Below are 18,430 nucleotides of genomic sequence, written 5' to 3' on the forward strand. Positions count from 1 at the left end.
TTGTAGTTTCTCCCTTACACTGGCAGTTTAGGAAAGCTGCCTTCCACACACAAAGCCCTACCCCTTGTTGCTGGAGTGTTGCTGGGAGCACAGCTGTTCCTCCCTGCCAGAGATCCTTTCTCTGCACTGTGGGGCCCTGTGCAACACCTGACACTGATGTGACTACTGGCTAAGAGTGACCAAGCTCAAGGATTGTATCAGCTCAAAAGGAGGCTCCCAAGGCTCTGCTCTGGAGCTGTGAGGGGACTGTTGCACTTTTCTACCTTCACTACAGATACAGATGACTGATCTAGTGTAACTGTGCTTCCCTTCCCTCTCCTTAGGCGCCGAGCCTGCCAGTTGGAAGAAGGAGATGTAGGTACCATGCACCCACTCTTCAATCAAACCTGCCAGCAGTGGATGGCATTCATGAACCACCTGGGTATGTGTTTCAGCTACTCCAGATGGACTGGGAGTGGGCCTTTCTACCCAGAGCTCTCAGGACAAGTCCTCTTACAGCAGCATCCATCTTCATTCCTTACTGGTCCTAGTTGCACACCCTGTCTCTCCCCAAACCTCCCCAGAGTCATATTGGTCTCAGGGCCAGCATCAGCATTAGAAAGCTGTTGCAGGAGGCCTGGCATGTGCCTGTGCATCAGAACAAACCTTCTAATGCCTGTGGTTGTCTGCCATGCTCCAAGTCCAGGGCTTGCTGAACTTGCCTGCAGTTGCTTTGGAGAAACCAGCTGTGGTAGTGCTTTAGCTCCCAGGTGTAGCAGGGATGGAGGATCTGAGCCTCTGCAACATGCTCTGGGACTGTGAAGTTGCATGGGAGACCCTCCTGCAGGCAGGGAGGGAGAGGAGGAGCACCCTTCATATGCAGGGATTGTACAGCTGCCATATTGCTACTTTCTGGTTATCTTTCGCTTTGATGTTTGTACATCCTCTCACACTCCTGCTGGCAAAGTAGAGCTGTCCTCTTCCTCTGATGTGGAGTAAGCCAGGGAACAAAGAATAAGTAGGGGAATAAAGTGCTGTGCTCAAAGCATACAGGGTGTTTGGTCCAGGTCCCACTTGAGGCCAGAACCTGAAAATAGGTTATTTCAGGCTTCACCCTCTCATCCATGTAACGTTCTTGTTCTCCAGCTCTGCCTGCCTCAGGCCCTTAGCCCTCTCCACTGCTCATGTGGGCAGGATGTGGCTCTGGGGCAGCTTGGCACCTTTTCCTACAGTGCATCTTCCATGCAGGGTGCCCATCAGTGCAGCAGTGTTCCTTGGAGATGGTTTCTCGTTTCCTCCTGTCCTCCATCCTAGTGGAAGTGGTGAACCTGGTCACTGCCCTGGCAAGTGACACCAGTGTCAAAGTGTTTGAGCAGATCTGGTGAGTTATGCAGTTCACAGGAGACTGTTTAGCACCAGCAGGTGTTGATCAGCTGTACTTCTGCTGCCACAGCTCTATTTGGCAGCCACCTCCGGGGCTTTTCTTTGCAGCTACCATCGGGGCACTGCCTTCCTGCCCTATAAGTCTGGTCAGAGTACCAGCCCTTGCCCTGGAGTCATCAGACACTTCATCCTGCTGGGACGCAACTTCCAGCAGTGGCGTTGCAGCACAGAACAGGGTGAGTGCCTGGCCATGGTCCCTGGGACTGTGCTGAGGTCTTTTGGGAGGGACATCAATGACCAGAGTTCCCCTCCTTATTGGGACAGACCACTTCTGCCCAGAGGTGGGCAGTGGGTTGTCTGGTTTTGCCTTCTGAGACCTTACTTTCGATTGTGGTTGTGACAGCTTATTTCAAGATGAGCTGAGCAGTACTGTGGCAAAACATCCTGTCATGACATTTTAATGGCATGGTGGGACATAAAAGTGGGATGAACCAGTATACTGAGGGTCATAACTGTGGCTTCTTCCAGTTCACAAAGGGCTCCAGCGCTTTGAGGCCATGGAATTCAGCTCGGCAGAGAGAGGCTCTGATCCCAGCCTTGTTGGTCGAGACTTGGTGCCCCGGCAAAGGTTCCTCTTCATGGAGATCATTGACAAAAAGGTAATAACATTGCTATATTATATTGCCAGTGGCTGTGGCTGTTAACAGGGGACTGTAACTGAGCTGTTGCCATTTTCCCTGTTCCAGCCTGTCATCTGAAACTGGCTGCAGCAAGTACCACCAGAATACCTAGGGCAGCCTGTGCCACCATGCAGGCTCTCTCTGAGCATGTCCTTAAGTCTTCCTCCCCTTCCTCTCTCTCTCCAGCTGACGCTCTACACTTACAACTGGTCCCCAGACCTGGGGGCCAACTTGAACTGCTCCCTGACACGCCTGCTGCAGTGGCAGAATGCCCGGTCCCACATCGTGCACTGCCTGATCAGCCAAAAGCTGGGACTCTTCCATCACCACTGCTTCATGGACACACCATGGCATGAGGACAGCAAGCAGGTAGGGCACCACTCCAGGCAGGGCAGCCCTTTCTTCTTCAGGAAGTGTCTTGGCAGTCGGGGGGTCTGAGGAAGCTTGCAAGCACCTTCTGTGTGCTGAGTGGCAGGGCATCCCCAGACATTCACATGTCCAGCTTGACCATTTCCAGCCATACTGTTGCCCTGCTTGTGGAGACAGGTGAAAAGAGAAGCCAGGTTCTTCTGCTGGCAGCACTTATTGGTGACTGAATTACTTAGGGTGGAGGCTGAGGAATGGGCTCCCCACTTCACATTAGAGCCATGGTGAGCCCAGGCATGCTCTTTTTGGAACTGGTAGTGGAAAAGGCTGACACAGATCTCAGCAGATGTCCAGAACTGGATTTACTCTGAGGGTTCTTGCTCCAGGGCTGGCAGTAAGGAGACTTCCATGGCTGTGTGTGTTTGCTTAGGAGCCAAATCCTTTCCTGAACTCCACTTTGGAGGTGGATGCGCTGATCCGGAGCCCATGTCCCCCACCCAGCAAGGAGCAAGGCCGGCTGAGCAGCTCCGCCCGCAGCCTCCCGTCCCTGCACTTCCATCCTGACGTGGTGCCCTTTGATGAAGCCCTGCGGGATGTCACCACCATCAGGCGCTTACCCCACGGGTCTGACGTGGGACCTTTTGACCCTGTGGCTCGGCATGGGGCCCAGTTCCTGGAAATCAAGAGCATGGAGAGGAAAGGTAAAGCAAGGGGGCTGATACCATGGGAGCTTGCCTAATAATCTCACTGCTGGAAAAGGAGATCAGAGCAGAACAAGAGTTTTGTCAGGGGACAGTTCTCTGTAGAAATGGGTTATGGTCTGTTCAGGGTGGGAGTGAAGGAGAGTAGCAATACTTGGGGCTGTGGCTTGATGCTCTTGTGACTGCTCTCTTTCCTCCAGAACTGGAGAAACAGATGAAGATTGAAAACCTCTTTGTCACCTGGCAGCAGAGATCAGCTCAGTCCAACATGCCTATCAGTGTGAGTGCAGCCTGGACAGGTGGTGGGCTGGGCCTTCTTACGGCACACTGGGAGCACCAGCAAAGGGGAGCACTGCAGCTCCTAGCAGGGTGTGTGGTGGGGATGGTGCTAGGCAGTGGAGGAGTGGTCTCTGCTTGAACTTTTGGGGTTGCAGAGCTCCGAACCACATTTGGGCCTCACTGCCCTGCATTGGAAAGGCTGTAAAGCAGGGAATTCCCCCAGTTATCTCCATTTGAGCAGCATTGCAGTATCATGGAGAGCTTGTTCCCAGCCTCGGTGAGGGGCGTGTGCTGTAACTGTGCTCCTCTCATGTCGTGCAGCTGGCAGACCTGGAGACTCTGAAGCAGTCCTCACGCCTGGTTCACTACTGTGCCACCCCCTTGCTCTTTGACCCGGCCTTCCGGCAGCAAATCCAGACTGACCAGCTGGGCAAGGTCGAGGGGAAGGTGAGTGTCAGCAAGCACCAGTGGGGTCAGGCTTTGTGCACAGGGACAAAGGAGCTGTCTTTTCCCAAGACAGGGCTGCTCTGGCCTCACTCCTAAAATACAGGATGGATTTGAGTGCTGTAAGTTGGAGACTGAAAAAATCCTTGGGTCCTCAAAGCATTTCTCCTGCAGCCAGTCTATCCCTGGAGAGGACTGATTTCCTTTTCTACCCAGGGAATTCAGGGCTGAGTCTGGAGAAGCCATCAAGGGTACTGTCTGATACTGATCTGTTAAGGAAGCATGACTTCCTTTATGCATTCAGCAGCCAGACCTGGTAAGCCTTTTCTGGACCCAACAAATAGACAAAACAATTGAAGGCAAACCAGCTGAATCCTGAGCAGGTGGCAACCTGACAGACTCACCAGTGCAGATCCCGTACTGGCTGTTCACAGTCTATATGTGTGTCAGAAGGGAAGAACAGGCTGTTGTAATTTATCAGAATGTCAAAAGGATTTTGACAGTCTTTAAGCAGAAGTTGCTACAGAAATTGAACACTCACAGGTGAAAGGGAAAGTATCATCACAGAATGAAAACTTTGTTTTTGGAACAGAGCAAAATGGAAATTGGTTATTGGATTTGAAGAGCCTTGCAGCAGGGGTTTCAAGGTGCTGTATTGGTTTCTGTATCTCCAGGTCTTTTATTGGGACATATGAGTTGCCAGGCTTTGCAGTGCTGGAGGGCTGTTCAGATTGGTCAGAACAGAAAAAGAATGCAAGGAACTCAAAAGGGACCTGAGTAGCCTGTGAAATGAGAGCTTTTGTGGGAGCTGGGACCTGGTTTGCAGTAAAACAGCACAATGTGGAGAGAAATTTGAACCCTCTTGTATTGTACACTCACTGCAGAGCCTGTACAGAGCACACATCTCAGTGGTTTCTGCAATTTTTGCACAGTTGGGTGCAGCAGACACTGGTTAGAGTACATCAGAAAGAGGTGTTAGTATAGTGGGTAATATTCTAATAAATTTCTAAAATACTTGTGTATTAATGTCTTCATCTGGCTAGTTAGCGTGAGACCAAACATCTTGTGGCAAAGGCACTGAACTGGAGAGACTTGGAGAAGGTCAGAGAGTAGCTGGAGTGATGCCAGGTAAAGAGACATCTCTTGTGGTTGGTGGAGCAGATAGGCAGAAAGCCAGATAGAAACATGTAACAGAGCTGCAGGCCTAAAGTGGAGAGATCAAAAAAAGAAACCTTAGTCTTTCTCAGCACATAGAAAAGGAGTATTCAAGACATCAAAAGCAGAACTGAGTGTTTAGAAGGAAACACTGTTCCTTTTCAGTGCTACTGAACTGCTAGGAAATCCTGAGAAGTCAGCAGGATTCATAAGGGATTGGACTCTTACCATGGTAATAGGAGCTGAAGCTCTGAGCTTTGCATGAACCAGTTGTGAGCCACTAACACTTTGTGGAAACTGTCCTGGGGGAGGCAGATGTGAATGCTGGCACAGGCAGCAGGTTCCTGCAGGTTATTGCAGCGCTGTTAGGTCAGTGCATGGCTGGGTAGATCTTGGATCTTGCATTTTGGTGCATGCACTGGGACAGTGCTTGGACAGCCAGATGTTAGTGCTCTCTGGCAGAGAGAGCTCTACCTTTTGCTCAGCCAGTGTACCTGGTGTCCTCTGCTGGGGCCAGTCACAGCAGCTCTCCTTAGGAGCTTACTTTCTCCTGCAGAAGCGCCACCGCTCCAATGACTCCACAGCTTCGGGGAGGGACCGCAGCCACAGCTGTGACTCGGCAGATGCACTGCCCTGCAAGGTGAAGGAGGAGCCCTGGCTGCAGGAGATGTGCAATGCCTTCCTGCAGCAGTACATCCAGTACCTGCAGAGCATGGGCTTCATTCTGGTCCAGGTGCGGCCACCTTCACCTACCACTCGCAGGTCAGTGATGTGCTGGTGCCCTGGTGTTGGAGAAGAGCCAACACACTGAGCTGTGCCCTGGTTTGACACAACAGGTCTTGGCTCCTTGCTCAAGGCTGTCCCTGCTCTCATTCCCAGTAGCACAAGCCGGATCCGAGCTCTGGCAGCAATGGGAGTGGAGGGGAGAGGGTCCTTTTCCTACACAAAGCCGAAACCAGAGGGAAGTCCAAAGGTGAGTGTATTTCTGTTACAATGGTGGAACTGGGATGGAAGTCAGGCTGTGGAGTGGGCTAGTTCTGGTTGGCTTTTGAAACTGTTTGAGGCAGAAAGGAGGTGGGAGGGCAGAGAAAGCATGTCTAGACCAGCACCATCTTTGAGAGTTTGAATGTGATGAGATCTCTTTGCCCTCCTCCATGTCCTCCTACAGGCCTCAGAGCCCTTTCCTGGCGTTGGGTGGAACCAGGGCAAATAATCAGAAGACTGGTAACAGCTTGGAGGTGCTCAGAAAAGGAACAGGATGACCTAGGGCAAGGATAGCTGCTTTTGAGTGAGATTCTGAAGTATTACCTGTCAGAGAACCTTCAGTATCTATGCTTAAGGGCAACTCTAGGGCAGAAGGATCTTTAGTTAGAGTGAGATGAATGCAGAAGTTAAAGAGGTTAGAGAAGATAAGCCTGGAATGGCTCTACTGTGAGAGCAGGCTGAGGTTCCGCATGTATAAAGAAGTGGCAGCTAGGGAGGAACAAGTCAGAGCTCTAGAATATTGCAGCTAACCTGGAAAGGGATTGACTCTTTCCTAACTTACTCAATACAACACCTAGAGACCATCAAATGAAAGTACTTGGAGCCTGTTTGGAACTTAGGAGAGTGTTTCTTTGAGCAGCAGGTTTTCTGAACACAAAAGGTTTTGTGAACGCATGAGTTTTGTGAACATGAGCTTACAAGACTGAATAAGTACCTGGGAGAGGAATCCGTTGGAGTCTCTAGCTAAGTAGAAACTACCCTTGGCTTGTGGAATCACCCAGAGGTGATGGGGGCATGTAGCATTTACTCACCCTTTTCTGGCACTTTATTGGCACCTGATGTTGGTGCAGGACCGTGGGTAAGACAACACCTTGCAGAAGAGAGCAATCTGCTGAGCAAGTTAAGAGGGGGCAAATGAATTTGCTGGCAGCTAAACTCTGAATTGAGACAGGATGTCTGGTAGCTGCTGTATCTGCCAGGCACTGGGAACACCACAGCAGGGAGTGAGGTTCCATGGACACTATCGTTCCTTGGCTCATAGTGTCTCACACTCTAGAGACACCTTGTCCTGAGCAAGCAGGAGGTGAAGGGATTGATGTGCCTGGTGTGTTCTCTCAAAGGCTGTTTATTAGGTTGTTAGGATTCTTTTCACTATCAGCTCTGCCATCTCCTCTCTTCTCTCCAGTGGGATTGCTCAGTTGATGAGGCCTCTCTTTTTCCACCTCTGCCACAGAGTATTGTGGCAGCTTCACACCCTTGTGAGCCAGAGAACCTATTCAGCTTTGTCCTTCTCTTTCCAGAGCACAAGCCCTACTGTTGCCACATACCATCTACAGAGAGCTCTTCCAGGTGGGATTGTGCTTATGGAGTTGGCCTTCCAGGTAAGAAAGACCAAGAAATAAAGTATGATCTCTGGGGGATCTTCAAGGGCAGTGACAGAGGGAGTGATAAGGAGTGCAGCAGGGACATGTGATTCTTCATTTGTCCTGTCCTGCTTCTTCCATGGTCCTGCAAGATTGGGATCAGCTGGAGATGATTCTGCAGGGCTTGGAGCAGTAAGAGTTGCATGGAGGAATGGCAATGAAGAGCTCAGCACCAGTGAGGGTGCTCTGTGCTCAGCCACATGTTGGCTGGTCTGGCTTGGTTCAGACAAGAGGTGAGACGAACGTGGGGTGAGAGCGTCTGGGCCCAGGCCAAGCGTAAAGCATGGGCGCTGTGCTCCTTCCCTGGAGGGGCCCAAGGCTGTGCTGTTCTCTCTCCTCCAGGGCTGTTACTTCTGTGCTCTGCTCACGTGCTCTCTCCTCCAGGGCTGTTATTTCTGTGTGAAGCAATACGCGCTGGAGTGCTCACGCATCCCCATGGGGCAGTCCGTGAACTCTCAGGTAATGGCTTTGCAGGCACAGCTGGTGCTCCTCAGGGTCAGGGGATGCTTTGTGGGAGGAATGATCTCTGGAGCATAGTGGGCATTTCAGGCATAGCAAGTTCTGGAGACCTTTGCTCCCTCCTCATGGAAAAGCAGAGCCTCACAGAGCCTTCTGCAGCCACATGTCCTCCATGGTGCTGCTTGAGCAGAGCTGGATTGCACTAAAAGGGGGTGGGAGGTTTGGCAAGAGGATGACTCTTGTCCTAGCTTGGGGAGCAAGACAGAGCAGACTGGGGAGGAATAGGAGCAATTCTAGCAAAGAATTCTTGCCTGCTCCAAGGAAAGTCAGTGCATGGCTCTCTACTTCCCTTGGAAAAAGAAGGAAGTGGAATGGGAACAGGGATCTGTGAACATGATTCCTGCCCTTTGCTAGAGGAGATTACTTTCTGTACCAGAAAGGTTCCTTTATACCTCAGTGCCTTGCTCTATAACACTGGGGCTGCCTGTTGCCTTCTCCTTTGTAGGGTCAGGGTGTCTGCTGCCTGTTCTCAAGGGCACTGGGTGTCTGTGTGGAGACTGGCCAGCCCCAGGCTGTCTGAGACAGGAGGCATGCATGACCATACTATCCTTTCCAAGAGAGCTCTGTAGGAAGGCTGCATCTTAGATATGCCAGAAGTGTCTCTCCTAAGCTTAGAGTCTTCCAGGACCTTGTCTGCAGATTTGCTGAGCCTTTCTTTCCTGGAAATGCACGGGGCAGTGTTATGAGGCTGCATCCTGCTCTGGTGCTGGGGCAGCTGCACTGGCTGTGCCATGCCTTGTCAGCAGGGCTTTGCAGGAGGGTGTGAGGTGCCTGGTAACACTCCTGCCTTGACTCCCTGTCCCTCCACAGCTCTCCATGCTCTTCACGGAGGAGTGTGACAAGGTGCGGGACCTCATGCACGTGCATTCGTTCAGCTACGACTTCCACTTGCGCATAGTCCACCAGTATCTGCTGGGCTCCCACATGACTCTGCGCCAAGGCTACCATCTCACCAGCTTCCTGGAGGATTTCATTGCCCATCACTCTGACATCCCCAAATTTGGCCGTAATCACGTTTTCCAAGGTACGTAGGTCACTATATGATCAGTCTGGGATTGATCATCACATAACTTGGCAAAAGTCCTTTACAAATAAACCTTCCTGATCTTTGGAGTATTCAGGGAGATGACAGGGTGAGGGTGATGGGAGGGTCTGAGCTCTAGAGAAGGTCCTTGTTGCCCTGTTGTGGAAGGGGCAGGTTGGTTGCTCTGTCTCCTGGAGTAGATGGGAGGACACTGCTCTGCCCAGGTAGGAGGCACAGAGTGTCTCCTGTGACGGCAATGTATTTTTCCACTAGGCACGCTGGCCCTGCCCACCAACATGATCACTGCACACCAGCTGTACAACTACATTGCTGACCATGCCAACACCTACCACATGAAACCCCTGCGCATGGCCCGACCGGCCACAGGCAATGACAGCAAGAAGGGAACACCGGGCACAGAGCAGAATGAATATGCACTGGTCTCTATTTGGAACAGGTGAGTGCATCTGCTGCAAATCCCTGGAGCTGCTGGAGATTGGTGGCAACCTGCCAGTCCTGGGGACACTGCCCTAAGGTGCCAGCAAAGCTGACTGTTCTATACGATGCCAGCAGTTGTGGCCAGTCCTTCTGAGATGGCCAGCAGTGATGTGTGTGTGTGCAGCTGCATTTGACATTTCCCATGGCACTTCTGAGGAGTCCTGCTGTGTGGAATTCCCCATGTCCGACAGTTCTGTTGTGATCAGGAGCCCTGAGAGAACAAAGTGAGGCTTTCTTCTTACTGATGTGCTTTTTTATCCCAGCTCGGGCTCCTACAAGGACTCTGAAGGTCTGCGTCACCATGATGACTTCGATGTGTCCCTCCTGGTTTGTCACAGTGCTGCACCATTTGAGGAGCAGAGCGAGGCAGAGAGACGCATGCTCCGGTGAGCACTGGGGGCCAGTGGCAGCAAAGCTTCCTGGCTGGGGAGGAGGGCTCTGGGAGGGACTGGTTCTGTCTGGAATAGCGCAGGCAGAGTTGTTGGTGTCTGGGGAGGATCACTGTGAGAACCTGGGAAGAGATGCATCCTTTCTGGCAGGGACAGAGGGGCCTGTGGTTCATTTGCGGTGCAGCTGAGAGGGGAGCAGCCCTTCTCCAGCTCAACAAGTGTCTCCTTGCTCCCAGGTTGCGTTTCTACGTCATCATGACAAGCCAGCGGGAGCTCTTTCCGCGGCTCACGGCCGACATGCGCCGCTTCAAGAAGCTGCCGCGCTTGCAGCGGGAAGTGCTGGAGCCTGTGGTAGGCCGGGCAGCCTGGGAGGCAGCGGAGCCGGAGCCGAGCCTGGGCCAGCAGCCATCGGCAGAGCGGGAGCTGTGGCAGGACGTGGAGGACAGCAGCGAGTTCTATGCAGGGGGCACACAGGTCAAACTGGGGCCAGGGCTCTTCTACACCTCTCCACTCTTCCCCTTGCTGGCCTCTGAGGTGGCATCAGCCCAGAAGCAGCTCAGCAGCATGGTGCAGCTGGCCAAGTGCCACTGCCGCAGGGACAACCTCTGGAAGCGCCTCTTCCTTCTGGAGCCTCTGGCTTCTGACAAGCTGAAGCTGGGCAAGCTCTCGCTGGTGGAGCTGGAGGAGCTGCTCGATGCCGTGCATGGGAAATCCATCGCAGATGTCGACCCCCAGCTGGTGAGCAGCAGGGATGGGGGCACAGCACAGCAGCTGCTGTTCTGCTCTGGGATGAAGTGGGGTGCCAGGTGAAGGGGCCTGCAATGCACATCTCTTCCTGCTTGGTGGGAAGGTAGAGGCAGGAACACAGCTCCTAGGTGGCAGAGGAAGGGGGAGACTGCGTGGACCTGTCTATAGAGAGTGAACAGCCCTCGGTCAGCATCCTCAGTGGGCTGTGAAGGTTGCATCTGATTTGGGGTCTGAAGGCTGCTGTAGCATTATGGCTGCTGGTGCCATGGCTAGAGGGAGGCTGAAGATCAGGCCTTTTCTATGCCTTCAGGAATGCTTCCTCACCATGACAGTCTCCTGGTACCAGAGCCTCATCAAGGTGCTGTTGAGCCGCTTTCCCCAGAGCTGTCGGCACTTCCACAATGCTGAAACCGGCACCCAGTATCTGGTAAGACACAGCCCATTGCCCAGCTGCAGCCTCTGTCCCTGTGTCCCTGTCGTGGGTTCTGTACTGGCTCCTTTCTAATGTCCTCTGTGACTCTCCTGACAGGTTGTGCTCAACCAGAAGTTCACAGATTGCTTTGTTCTTGTGTTTCTTGATTCTCATTCAGGAAAAACGGTGAGTACTTGGGAACAGAACAACAGCTATGTTGGCTCAGGCCAGGAATCTGTCTAGATTGATCCAGCAGTGGCCAAGGGCAGGTGTGCATGAGAACGTGACCAGGTCAAGAAGCTGTAATGCTTCTCCTAAATACTGTCCCAGCATCTGAAAATCTGTAGCTTAGGCCCATCCTGAGCTAGAATTGGCCTTTGCATTTATTTAATAGCCCTCCACAGCTTTATTTCCTTCGGTTAATTTCTGGCATCCATGATTTCCTCTGACTTGCAGCTCCATGAAGCAGTTGCAGTCTAGATTAAGAACTTCCTTGGCTTATTTTTGAAACTCTTACTGTTCTTTCCATGTGATGTCCCTTTGTTCTTGTATTAGAAAAGAGTGAACACTTGATCCTCTTTTCCTTCACAGGATTGCTTTTGGATCATTTTCTCAGTTGTCTCTCTATCCAGGCTAAGCAGTCCTTCTGTATTCAGTCCAAAGTCAGATCACACTGGGTCTGGCTGGGAGGGGTCACCAGTGCTATGGGCTGCTCCTACTTGGGCAGAAAGGAAGGGAACCTGCGCTGTCAGGGTCTAGCAAACCTGCAAGAGCCTTTGCCTTCACTGAACTTGAGGGCAAAAATACTTTGCTTTCAGCTCCCAGGCAGGGTGCAGGATGGATCACAGGGGATGAAGCTCCATGTGAGAGCAGGGGATCTACAAGAGGCTTCAGTCCACAATAAGGCTTCTGCAGAGACTGCAGAGTAACTGATGCCATATAAAATAAATCATGCTCCATCTGAAAAGCAGGTAGGGGAGACAGAAGAGGTGGTGCTTGCTGAAAGGCTGCTCAGTGCCTCCTGCCACCTGATGGTCATAGTGTCATCTTGTGGCCATTGATATGATAAACCCAGAATGTCCATCCCCTCTCCCAGTGACTCTCATTTTGTAACAGAAATCCTTTGTTTCCATGACATTGTATTTTGTACTTAGCATTCATCCCATTCTTGTGGCCTCTCAAAACTCTCTCAGGGCTTGCTTTTTTTTTTGCATTATCCCAATTCTCTTTTGTATTAGTGCCTCAAATTTTGTCAGCATACTCCTCATCTTTGTACCAGACTTGTTAAAGTACTGGGCAATGTGAGTCCCAAAGCCTGTCCTGAAGGAACTCTATCTGTAACCTCTCTCTGTTTCCCCTTTCAGCACTGCCATGTTCTCATCTTAAAAATTTTTGGTTAATTCCTATCTTTTCAGCTTACCTAAATTTCCCATGTGACACCACATCAAATCCATCCTGAATCTCGGATAAGATGTACCATGATCCCTTTGTCTAGAAATACTGCCTTATCAAAGAGAATTTTAGCATTAGCACATCACTTTGGTAACACTGAGCTGCATTTCCCACTTTGGTAACACTGAGCTGCATTTCCCTCATGGTTCTGTCTCCCCTAGTCTGCTCCGAAGCCTTGCATGCTGCTGGAGCTGGGCTCACAAATAACTTCCTTTCTCCTCCTACATGATGGTGGTACAATTGCTGTTTTGTAGTTACACAGCTCTTCTCATGGCTTTATGAGTTGGTAAGGGACCCTGGCTACTGGATGTGCTGCATTTCAACTCTGGAGAACATCCTGTCCCTGTGTCTTGCCTCCATGACGCTGATCTGAGTGCACTGAGTCACATTTTTGTTCTGCTTCAGCTCCTGCAACCTCTGCCTGCTCCCTGTTCTTCTCTGCCTTTGCTCTGCCTTTTCAGTACAGTCACTAGTCAGAGTGGAGCAGGCAGCATTTATTTTTAGGATTGCGGTTATTACATTTCATCTCCTCCCCTTCCCCATTTGTTGCACTCCTACTCTTTCCCTTAGAAGAAGAAATTTCCCTCTTAATTTCCCTGGAAGCTCCTGTTATTGTGGAGGCAGTAGGATCCCCTCCTCTCCTGTGGCTGCTGCCAGGGTTGGTGTAACTGCAGATGTATGAGAGCTGGGACAGAGTGGGCAAGTCCTTGCACCGAATTTCCAGCAGAAAAATTGGGAGGAGGCTCAAACATACTCTGTCACAGGAAGAGGCACTAGCTTAGTGTTTGGCATTTTGGGTCGTCTCCCAGTATTTGCTTAACACTGCCAAAAAAGTGTCCACACATCTGGGCTAGGGATTGCACAGTGCTTGTCTGCATCCTGTCCCCTGACCCTCTCCTCCCTCCTGGCAGAGCCTCACTGTGGTTTTCCGGGAGCCGTTCCCAGTGCAGCCCCAGAACAGCGAGAGTCCTCTGCCACAGCTTGTGTCCACGTACCATCACCTGGAGTCAGTTATCAACACTGCCTGCTTCAACCTGTGGACAGGCCTGCTCTAGCACCGGCACCCACATCCTGGAGCAACGCCTATTCCGACCTGGGCACGGCAGTGCCATTGCAACCATGGGGAAGAACAGGTCTCGGGGGGACCTGGGTGTGGGCACTGCAGGCAGCGCCGAGGACCTGGGGGTGTGCACCTCCTCACTGGCTGGCTGGAATGGCCCTTGTGTGCTGTTTTCAGTGGGCTTGATACTGAATGGCCTTGAACCAAACAGCAAGGGCAGGAACTTGGCTGCTGCAGCCTGGCTGAAGCAGAACAACTCTCAGGGACATGGCTTTGGCAACCATTGGTGAGTTCTGCCTGCTGGGAAAGCACTGAGGAGTGTGCATGGCATCATCTTCTGCCCAGGGCAGCACTGCACAGTGCTCTGGCTTTAGGAGGAAAGACTCCTGAGTGCAGTGCTGCCTGCCTGGCAGTGAGGACAACTGCTTCTCGCCTTTTGCTTTCCTTAGGAGAGCATGAATGGGACAGGAAGGGTGAACTGGATCACAGGAAGGTTTTATGGAGGTGTACATTTGAGCCATTGGTCTATCTGTGAAATAAACTGAACCAGATCCCTGCTCAGTCGCTGTAGGCTGTGGAACGCTGCCTGTGGAGGATGCAGAGCAGCCCTGGCTATGGGGCTGGCTGGGTTTGCTCTGGAATCTTACACTTGCTCCAGAGCAGGAGCAGCAGGGCAATCAGCCTGGAGTATCCATGTGCAGGCAGCTCCCAGCCTGTTACCTTGGATCAGACAGCCTGTGAGGGGACTGCTTGCTTCACTTGCAGCCCTGCTGCAGAGTCAGTGCTGGGCACTGGCAACAGCCTTGAGAACTTCAGTACCTGGAAGTCCAAAGTGTTCTTTCCACAACTTCAGGCACCAGCTGGAATGCTCCCCTTATTGGGGAGACTGGAAACCTCTCCCTGAACACCCCTGCAGCCTGGAATTGAAAGTTTTCTGTGTACCTGAAGTCACCTACAGTGGTGCCTGAGCCATCACTAAATTAAACATGCTGCAGGTGGTACTTGTGTAGATGAGGGTCCAGCAGCTTGGGCTGGCCCAGTAGAGCCTGGGGGAGGGAAATTACATAGATGCTCCTAACCTCATTCGAGGAAATCATCCCACCCACCACACTCCCCTAGTCCTAGAGAAGACACGTGCTCCTCTTTTAAGCCATTACTTTGTCTTTTATTCTCATGGTTTTCTAGTTTTACTTGGCTGCCTTGCTGGTCCCACCATGCTGCAGCCCTCGGCTTTCCCAGTAGGATCGCAGCCAGCCCAGACCTTCCAGAGTGTCTCCTGCAGTGACAGACAAGGTCTCCTACTGCAGCTGGAGCAGCTTCTGTTCAGGACAGAGCCCTCATCCCCAGGTAGGGATGACATCCACTACCTGTGCCCCCCAAGACCTGCCTGTCTTTGCACAGTACCCAGCTGTGCTTGGCCCTGCCCTTGGGGCTCAGACCTGCAGAGTACTCACCCTTCGGAGCATACTCGCACCCCACGTAGCCAGTGTAGCCCAGGGACTCCAGGAGCTCGAAGATGTAGGGGAAGTTCAACTCCCCAGGGCTGTCGGGCTCGTGCCGCCCTGGTACCTGTGCAATCTGGATATGACCTAGGGAGGGAAGGGGAGCAGCCATGCCCAAGGCAGCCCTGCCTGCAGCCTTCTTTGGCCATGAATGAGACACTTTGGCCATGAAGGTGACCCAAGAGCAGCCCCACACCCCCAGCCAGCTACAGCAGAGCCTGGAGTAGGAGGGCCCCCTCTCAAAGCCACTCCCCAGTGGTCTGGGCGCAGGGTGTTACCGATGAGCGGGAAGTATGTCTCCAGGTTGCGTGACAAATTGCCATCCATGATCTGGCAGTGAAAAAGGTCCTGGGGTGAGACAGGAAAATGGAGGGTGCAACTGGTCAGGAGTGAGCAGTTAAGGACAGCTGTGCTATGGTCCCTGTCCAGTGTCCCCAAGAAGGTATAAAAAGCCCATGACCACCAGAACTCCTTTGTGGACCTGTGCAAGTTTCTCTCACAGAGAGCTTCAATGCTGACTCACCAGCTGCAGCTTCAGGTTGGGCCGTCCCACTTTCTCCAGGATGGCAGCAGCTAAGGGGGCAAGAAATGAGAAACCATTGCCCCCAGGGTGGAAGCTTTGCAGAGAAGCCCCAGGACCCCCTTTATCAACTGTGCTCCTTCAGCATCTCCCTCCTTGTGAGGCAACCTCTTGCCTTTCAGACTTTGGAGATCCTTTTCCTCTGAAGGAGACTTGTTGTCTGGCTTACCTTGGTGTGGGGTGTTCAGATAGTAGCGAGGGTCAGTGATGCGGTTGTTAATAGGCTCCAACAGTCCAATCATGTCTTCCTGTAACACAGTAATGTCACCCTGCAGACCATCCTGTTATCTCTGCAGCAGGAAGCATAACTTCCCCATGCCAGGCTGGTAGGATATTCCCCATCCTGGGTATCCTAAGAGCTGCACACACAAAGCAGGACCCATTCCCCACTTACCTGTGACAGGAGGTCAGCAGTGTATCTGAGATTCTCAATGAAGGTGGTTTCCATCTCACCTGCCACTGCAGCCCGGTCTGTGCCCAAGGGAACCCGCCCAGCCATCACATGAATCCTACAGGCACAGAAAGATTATCACAGGCAGCAACTGGGAGCAGCTGGCCTGATCTAATACACCTTCCTCTGCTGATGGAAAGGGGGGCCAGGCATGGGGAGCAGACACAGGAGGTAAGAAGAGCCATCTCGCCTCCAGGAGGCACAACAGCAGCCAGCGAGCTGCCAGCCAGGACACAAATATGCACTGTCCCACCTCAGTACACAGAGGGATGACTTTGAACCTTTTGCCTGACAAATCACAGACCTTGCTTCTTCCCCATTTTGTTAATTGCCTTCAGCTCTTTCACCCTGACTCTGGAACTTTCTGGGGCTCTTGCTCCTTGGTGGGGCCCCAAACCAGCACGTTGGGCAAGTGGCATGCTGCTTGTGCCAGGGGCCTGCTCCATGTGAGGTGTCACTGCTTGCTGGCTGTGAGCAGGGAGGGGACAGTGCGCCATGCTGGACTGCCCTGCCATGAAGAGCTCAAGCACCAGGCCATCTTCAGCCACCACTGGGGGAAGGCACGCAGTAGAAACAAAAACCTTTTCAATGTGCCAGTACCAGTGTGCAAATGGTGCTGGGCAGCCTATGGCGTGCCTAGCCCATGCCCTCCACAGGGCTTTGGACTGAGTTGCAACAGGAAAGAATGGTGCAAAGTAAGTGGAATAAAAGGGCCCTGTTGGTTTGCTGAAGGGAGCTGTGCCAGGCTAATTGCATCTTTTATGGTGTCTCTGCTGTGCTGGAGTCAGCGTGGCCTCAATAAAGCAACTGTTCTGGTGTCCTGGTGGAAACGATTCGTGCAGTTGAGGAGGAAAAAGGGAGGATTATCCTGGGGACTGTTGTGTGGAGGTGGGAACAAGAGCCTCTGCTGCGAAGGGCAGGGTCGGGCTCGTGCCTGGCAGCTCTGGGTCCGCTCCCAGCGAGCACGCTGAGGCCGCGGTCCCGCACAGCGGGGTCTGCCTCGAGCTGGCTCCGTCCCGACGCAGCCGAGCAGGAGATGCTGCCCGGGAGAGGCTCCGTGACCCAGCGGCGGCAGGCACGGCGGGGCAAAGGGCAGGCTCCGCTCAGGGGCAGCGCTGGAGCAGGGGGGCAGCAGAGGAAGCCCCCCGGCAGCCGCGGGGCCGGGGGCGCTGCCAGAGCGGGGGTCCCGCCTCGCACCTACCTGGAGCAGCCCACGGCCCTGGCGTAGAGCACGGCCGCCTCCAGGCCCTGCCGGAAGGCTGCCTGCCGCCCGGGCACGGCCGCCAGCCCCAGCTCGCCCGCCTCCTGGTCCCCTGGGAGAGAGAGGCAGGGTCGGCGGAGGCTCCTCGCTACCCCACGCACGGGGGGAGCAGCGGGACGCGGCCGTACCGGGAGGGGTGTTGAGGAGCGCGATCCGCACCCGCGCCCGCTCCGCCGCGGCCCGCAGCTCCTGGGCCGGGCAGCCAGCCGGCCAAGCCGCCTCCACCGCTCCGAACCCGGCGGCCGCCGCCGCTTCCAACCGCGCCGGCAGCGCCGGGAGCTCCGGGAAGAGCCATGAGAGGTTGGCGGAGAAGCGCAGCGCCATGGCGGCGGGGCGGGGCGGGGCGGGGCGGTGCTCCCGCGGCCACTCCGGGCAGCCCTGGCCCGCCCGCGGAGCGCAGCCAGCCCCCATCGGCGGGGGCCGTGCTGCGCTCAGTCCTGCGGGCCTGCGGCGCGCTGAGGGCTCCGGGACGTGCCCGCGGCCGTGGGTGAGCGGCCCACGCCGCGCCCCGCGGGCAGAGCCGGCCCCGTGCCGCCTGCGACACGCGTGGGGTTCCCGGCTGCGGCCGAGGGTCTGCGGGACAGGGCCGTGCTGGGGGCGCCTGGAGCCGCGCGGCTGGAATCCGCTCTGGGAAAGGGGGTTTTGCCAGGTGTTGGCCTGACACACGCGAAGCGCCCTCTTAATTGGTTTCCTGGGGAGCTTGTCTCTGACAGCGTCTCATTATGCGAGAAACGCTCTCTCCTTTTGTCCCATGCTTTGCATATTTTACCATAAAATGTTCATCTCCACTTCTGCAGAGCTGTGGCTCGGGCGTGCAGGAGTGTGACCCCGGCGGTGCCCGCAGGCAGCCCCGCGCCCCCAGTCCCCGTTCGCCGTGCTCTGTGTGCCCCAGGCACACTCGCAGGTGCACGGCTGGGCTGCGTGTCCTGCCCTGCCCTGCCCATGCCCGGGGGCTCTGCCGTGGCTGACAGAACGGCTACCATGAGCCGTGGACATTTTGCAGCCCCTTGTGTTTCAGCTTTTTCCTGAGGGCTCCTACCCCGTGGTGGGGGAGCCCCGCATGGTCCGGCTCCTCTGTCACTGCTGCAGTAGCCCTTTGCAGCCCCAGGCAAACGCAAGCCCCAGGAATTTGCTGTGCTG

General features: G+C 53.9%; 2 protein-coding genes across 8 annotated transcripts in view; one reads left to right on the forward strand and one right to left on the reverse strand.

The window, feature by feature from the left end:
• SZT2 (SZT2 subunit of KICSTOR complex) overlaps positions 1-14,057 on the forward strand; it is a 53,892-nt gene extending 39,835 nt beyond the window's left edge. For 3 of the 6 annotated variants that reach the window (XM_041482962.1, XM_041482963.1, XM_041482965.1), the window contains exons 54-72: positions 324-421; positions 1,228-1,360; positions 1,471-1,598; positions 1,891-2,021; positions 2,229-2,411; positions 2,839-3,109; positions 3,310-3,389; positions 3,710-3,835; positions 5,544-5,749; positions 5,867-5,960; positions 7,273-7,353; positions 7,780-7,854; positions 8,725-8,938; positions 9,212-9,395; positions 9,700-9,822; positions 10,062-10,563; positions 10,883-10,999; positions 11,102-11,170; positions 13,348-14,057. In XM_041482962.1, coding sequence (XP_041338896.1) covers positions 324-421; positions 1,228-1,360; positions 1,471-1,598; positions 1,891-2,021; positions 2,229-2,411; positions 2,839-3,109; positions 3,310-3,389; positions 3,710-3,835; positions 5,544-5,749; positions 5,867-5,960; positions 7,273-7,353; positions 7,780-7,854; positions 8,725-8,938; positions 9,212-9,395; positions 9,700-9,822; positions 10,062-10,563; positions 10,883-10,999; positions 11,102-11,170; positions 13,348-13,491 — 2,959 coding nt within the window. In that variant the 3' untranslated portion in view covers positions 13,492-14,057. Of the gene's footprint in view, positions 1-323; positions 422-1,227; positions 1,361-1,470; positions 1,599-1,890; positions 2,022-2,228; positions 2,412-2,838; positions 3,110-3,309; positions 3,390-3,709; positions 3,836-5,152; positions 5,220-5,543; positions 5,750-5,866; positions 5,961-7,272; positions 7,354-7,779; positions 7,855-8,724; positions 8,939-9,211; positions 9,396-9,699; positions 9,823-10,061; positions 10,564-10,882; positions 11,000-11,101; positions 11,171-13,347 lie in introns of those variants that run through there. The other 3 variants (XM_041482964.1, XM_041482966.1, XR_005956417.1) reach the window with 2 other exon arrangements.
• A 143-nt stretch (positions 14,058-14,200) lies between these two features.
• On the reverse strand, positions 14,201-17,616 carry HYI (hydroxypyruvate isomerase (putative)). Of its 2 annotated transcripts, XM_041482968.1 has the most exons (8): positions 17,419-17,616; positions 17,231-17,342; positions 15,973-16,087; positions 15,748-15,826; positions 15,522-15,571; positions 15,277-15,346; positions 14,951-15,085; positions 14,201-14,772 (listed from the first exon to the last, which is right to left on the reverse strand). In XM_041482968.1, the coding sequence occupies exons 1-8, from the start codon at positions 17,612-17,614 to the stop codon at positions 14,684-14,686; spliced, it is 846 nt and encodes a 281-aa protein (XP_041338902.1). In that variant the 5' UTR covers positions 17,615-17,616; the 3' UTR covers positions 14,201-14,683. The 2 variants fall into 2 exon arrangements, with proteins under 2 accessions (XP_041338902.1, XP_041338901.1); XM_041482967.1 differs by having other exon boundaries at positions 14,201-15,085.
• Between the last annotated feature and the right edge of the window lie 814 nt (positions 17,617-18,430).

Source organism: Pyrgilauda ruficollis, unplaced genomic scaffold, assembly GCF_017590135.1.
Source record: "Pyrgilauda ruficollis isolate IOZ18807 unplaced genomic scaffold, ASM1759013v1 scaffold6, whole genome shotgun sequence".
Taxonomy (NCBI): Eukaryota; Metazoa; Chordata; class Aves; order Passeriformes; family Passeridae; genus Pyrgilauda; species Pyrgilauda ruficollis.

Coding starts and splice junctions, on each gene's coding strand:
- HYI (XM_041482967.1), bottom strand. CDS start 17,614: ATGGCGCTGCGCTTCTCCGCCAACCTCTCATGGCTCTTCCCGGAGCTC. Junction 17,343..17,418: donor GCTCCTCAACACCCCTCCCG/GTACGGCCGCGT, acceptor TCTCTCTCCCAG/GGGACCAGGAGGCGGGCGAG. Junction 16,088..17,230: donor AGGGCCGTGGGCTGCTCCAG/GTAGGTGCGAGG, acceptor CTGTGCCTGTAG/GATTCATGTGATGGCTGGGC.